At 48.0% G+C, this 5,000-nt stretch overlaps 1 protein-coding gene across 4 annotated transcripts in view; it reads left to right on the top strand.

The window, feature by feature from the left end:
* The window catches only part of LOC135819295 (adhesion G protein-coupled receptor L3-like), a 23,683-nt gene that overhangs the window by 14,125 nt on the left and 4,558 nt on the right, over nucleotides 1–5,000 (top strand). For all 4 annotated transcript variants that reach the window (XM_065332471.1, XM_065332470.1, XM_065332473.1 and 1 more), the window contains 7 exons: nucleotides 78–313; nucleotides 744–896; nucleotides 1,562–1,656; nucleotides 2,312–2,798; nucleotides 3,612–3,660; nucleotides 4,041–4,141; nucleotides 4,845–4,957. In XM_065332471.1, coding sequence (XP_065188543.1) covers nucleotides 78–313; nucleotides 744–896; nucleotides 1,562–1,656; nucleotides 2,312–2,798; nucleotides 3,612–3,660; nucleotides 4,041–4,141; nucleotides 4,845–4,957 — 1,234 coding nt within the window. The remainder of the gene's footprint in view (nucleotides 1–77; nucleotides 314–743; nucleotides 897–1,561; nucleotides 1,657–2,311; nucleotides 2,799–3,611; nucleotides 3,661–4,040; nucleotides 4,142–4,844; nucleotides 4,958–5,000) is intronic.

The raw sequence follows: 5,000 nt of genomic DNA, 5'->3' as shown, positions 1-5,000 counted from the left end.
GAATTTAATGCAATAACTGTTGTCATCTGATTTATGGTAAGTTGATTTGGTTTGAATCTATGATTATTCTTCCGCAGACCTTCCTACGTGCAAGAAGGAGGTGGAGGAAGTACATGGACGAGGTCGCTTTGTATGGCCGGAGACGGCTGCACTGTCGCTTGTTGTGCTGGACTGTCCAGCAGGTGGCAACGGATCTGATTCGTCCAGTGACGGTAAAGCAGTCAGGCATTGCGGTCGGGACGGCTGGATATCCAGCATTACAGAGACTTGCCGCCTGATTGACACCAGTTTAGATAAACTAGATGATCTGAAGGTGAGGCAATACCCAAGCAGGCCCATTTAAGTGCACAACCTTTATATGTATCATTGGACCTGTAGTACAGTTACATCTCTTTCACTGCTGCCGCTGTCCACTCCAGTCGACAGCCCATTCATGCACTCTTAGTGCCGCTGTCGACTGCAGTCCACCAGCAAGAATGCAGTTCCCAGTGCAGCTGTCGACTTCAGTCGACAGTCCGACTTCGCCCAGTTTGGGCCACTATTTTGGGGTATTGGAGATGTTTAGCTGCCATAGAGGGTTACTGGGCCCTGGAAGAGGTCCATATCCATTGAAATACGCTGCCAGGAGTAGGGGTTGCCATTTGAAAAAAATCGAACCAGCGTCGTTGAAAATGTGTATCCGATTTTTTGCCGAGCGGCGCTGAAAAAATCTTGTTACTGGTTTGCTGTATGCTTCTCTCCAGGATGCGTTCTCCGATATCTCCAGCCCAGAAGACGTGGAGCAAATAGCCGAACGGGCGCTCGAACTCGCGCAGAGTATTATTAACGAGACGCATGCCGAAGAAGCCGTTGACATCTTGCAGCTGCTGGTCAGACAAACTAACCTCACACTCCAGGTGAGGACTGTTTTTTTAGTTCAGGCACACGTGACAAGTGCTCAGTGTTGCTCAATGAAATCTGATGGCGTGAATCTAGCTTGCGCCCTGCGCCAGTTCACGTCCTACTGTCCATAAGTCTAGGGCTGCATAGCATTCACTAACATGATCAGTTTTCATCGAGCAGCACCGTGCACAACAGTAACAGAGTGACATTGCAAAACCCTGAGGTGTGTATGCCAAATGATTAATGGTCATAGTTATACTGTCTGGTCAACTTCATTGTGTACTAGAGTGTGTATTGCCTATGGCAGATGTACGTATTGTGTACTAGAGTGTGTTGTGATGATTGCTGTCACTGCTGTGTGCATGGAATTGCGAACTGTTTTAAATGTTATAAACTCTGCCATATATGGGTGTGTGTGTGTGTGTGTGTGTGTGTGTGTGTGTGTGTGTGTGTGCGTGCGTGCGTGCGTGCGTGCGTGCGTGCGTGCGTGCGTGCGTGCGTGCGTGCGTGCGTGCGTGCGTGCGCGTGCGCGTGCGCGTGCGCGTGCGCGTGCGCGTGCGCGCGCGCGCGCGTGCGCGTGTGTGCTTGTGTGTGTGTGTGTGTGTGTGTGTGTGTGTGTGTGTGTGCTTGCGTGTGTGTGTGTGTGTGTTTGTATGTGCGTGTGTGTGTGTGTGTCTAGGCGACTACCTCAATCCTGGAAAATGCGGACACCATTGCAGATCAAATCGGATCATTGTTTTCTTCTTCGGATGATTACCGATCCATCACAGCAAGGTGGGGTCTGTGTATCTTGGCCGCATAATTATGTGAATATGTGTGCATGTGTGTGTGTGTGTATGTGTGTGTATGTGTGTGTGTGTGTGTGTGTGTGTGTGTGTGTGTGTGTGTGTGTGTGTGTGTGTGTGTGTGTGTGTGTGTGTGTGTGTGTGTGTGTGTGTTTATTGCAACGTGTAAAGTCATACTAAACTGCATCTGCCCCAGTTGCATTTGAGCACTTTGAGTACATTGCGTCCACGATTGACAGTTGTGTGCATTTCATTAGAAAAGCAGCTCACCGTATTGCCGTTAATCTTGCCCGTCAAAATGCAGCCAAGCTGTAATTGCCACAGATGGCAATATCACATATACATGTACATGGTAGTCTGTATTGCTAAAGACTACATGGAAGAGGACGCTTGCTAGATTACTTAACCCTTCGTTTCTCCACCCTAGATTTTACTGTGTAGTCATACCATCCATGCCATCGCTTTAGTTGCATTGACGGCCACTCACAATAAGTATGGGATTACACCACGAGCCGAGGGGTATATCACCGAATATTTTCCGGCTCTGATCTGATGCTGATTGGCATGAACCATGGTTTCCTACCGTACCATGGGATAAGTAACTTTCCCTCCTCTTGTGTGCTCATGCAACCTCCCCGTTGTAGGCTGATACAGGTCTTGGATGATCTTCTGGAAGGGGTCGATGTCGAGTTGGGAAACCCAGTCATCGCAATGACACGCACCTCCGCCCTGGGTGCCCTGTGTCCGGGCGACGCCACCGATAACATCGTCATGGCAACGGAAATGGCTGCCGGTGGTCTTCTGAACATGACGCTTAGTGGAGCCGAGAACACGACGACCGGTGGTGGTAATGCTGCTGCTAGCCAAATGGAGAGGCTCGCGTCGTTCCTTGTTCCGGGTGAAGCATTCGATTTCACACCGCGACGAGGCTTTCTCTGTCCGCGCCCTGTTGTGAAGTTCCTTGTTCAGACGGAAAACTCCCTGTACTTGAGCTTTGAGAACGGGTCGGTTTACTCGACGGTACGGAACCAATCACTCGTCTCTTCGCCAGTCATCACCGCCGTCGTTAGTGAACGAGATAGCATCCAATTCACATCGCAGAATGGCATGATTGCACTCAAGACAGATAAGGTATGCTTGTTGCGTCTGGAGTTTCTCTCCTGCTCACAGCCCCGTGCCATCTCCACACTTATACAATGGACGCAATAACTACATCTAGAAGACTGTTCATTATGACAAGACGACGGAAACACAACTGGACATGACAAACTCAAGACAAAGACTGCTTTTCACACCACAGCAACACGCGCATGCACCAACATACACACGGCATACACAAAATAACGAAAATACAAATAACGAACTACCACTACTATATTATTTTACTATTGAGGCAACAAACTGAAGGTGCTAACACCAATACCAGTTGCAGAATCAACAGCATTGAATCCTCCCCCCCCCCCCCCACCCCCCTCCCCTCCGGATATGCATTCACAGATTGTGTATGGTATACGGTTTTCACTCCATAAAAACTTTTCCTCCTAAACTGTCAGTACAGTTGTGTGTGGGTCACGTTGAGTGCAGAACTCCGAATCACACCCACTCTACCACTGTGCGCTGGTCTTAACGCCACGCATCTGCTACCAGGATGATAATGATCAGAGGCATTGTACGCGTCGTCGTGGATTATAGCGATGTAGCAAACTGAATTGAACTCATTTGCATTGGCCGAATTTAGCTCATTTTTTAAGAGACTCAGATGCAAGTCCCTGTAGCCCCTGAATGGGATAACATGGATGAAACGATGAAGAGGGCCATGGTTGCTTTGTTTTCTCCCTGTTCAGTATTCCTGTTTTGTGACATACCGTGGTGCGTAGGGTAAGCCACTCGTATTTGATAATTTCCTGTTTCTTTGTTCCTTTTTTAAATGTTTTTTTTCTTCAGCCATCAACAACCCACACTGCGACCTGCGCCTTCTGGGACCTGAATGCAAGTAAGGTGACGATGATGCATGACGGCTATGTTTGCTAGGTGTCAGTGTGTGTCCAGAACTCACTGGGGATATGCGCGGGGGGGGGGGGGGGGAGGGGGAAGGGGGGAGGGGCAGGGGGGAGGGGGAGGGGAGGGGGGATTAGCCTATCATGCACACCATGTGTATACAGTACCCACCGGGATGTGGGTGGCACTACAATGTCTGAATATCTGCTCTGAGGCGCAGTAACGTGACAGGATATTTAGTTTGATCACTTAAAACGCTGGATGCCTATAGAAACTTTATTTTGGATATGAAATCCAATATCTCTCCATCTGTCTGTTTGTCTGTGTGTTTATCGGTGTATGCATCTGTGTTGCTGTGTTCTGCTGGTGTACTAGGACAATGGAACTCCAGTGGATGTACCACTCTCTCCAGTGATGAGCACCCATTCCTCACTGAATGTCATTGCAACCACCTCACTAGCTTCGCAGTACTCATGGTCAGTACACTATTGGTATTATGCATGCATTATGCATAATGCATAATACATAGCGCATTATGCATTACACATCTGAACGACAAATCACCTGCCAGAAAGGCACAGTCTCATTGACAGTTACATGGCTGTGTGCAATCATCTACTGGCTACCATTGCTCAAGCTGAAACAGCGAAGCCACCGTAGGCCGTTTCTGTCATGCTGAATAGACGGCAGGCATTGTTGGACACTCTAAAGACGTCTATGAGTGCAAAGTCTTTGCCCATTTCCTCCTCGCGTTCACTATTCTGAATAGGCGACGTGGAGACAATGATTTTATTGGAGCAGTGAATAAGGAAGCGGACATTGATAATTTTGCCTTCACTTCTAGAATCAGTGTTTCTTGATCTGCTCTGGAAATCACATTTTATTCTCAAGAGGCCTATTGGCCCATGCCGATCGACTATCTGCCATAAGAATTTCTGGAACTGACTCTACTTCAAATGTTTGTCTCAGTCTGAAAGAATTTATCTGTATCTATGCCCTCCTGCCTTTGTATGGTTCTGTACATTCTGGGCATGTGTCTGTGCATTTGACTGTTCATGGATCTGTTCATTTATCTGTGCATGCATCTGTGTATGCATCTGTGTCTGTGCATGTGTGTGTGTGTGTGTGTGTGTCTGTGTGTCTGTGCATATGTCTTTACACATAATCCGTGTGTTTCAGACGCCGAAGGGGAGTGTTCACACGGGCAAAGCTCTGTCGATTGTGACTATCGTTGGTGCTTCACTGTCCATAGTGTGTCTTGTCCTCACAGTCCTCTCACAGATACTCGTTCTGTAAGTTGAAAAGTGTTGCTTGCATTTTATATCTTAGAGGATC

Source organism: Sycon ciliatum, chromosome 6 (assembly GCF_964019385.1).
Source record: "Sycon ciliatum chromosome 6, ocSycCili1.1, whole genome shotgun sequence".
NCBI classification, from domain to species: Eukaryota; Metazoa; Porifera; class Calcarea; order Leucosolenida; family Sycettidae; genus Sycon; species Sycon ciliatum.
The sequence above is the reverse complement of the archived record's forward strand: the minus strand, read 5'-3'. Positions and strand labels throughout refer to the sequence as shown.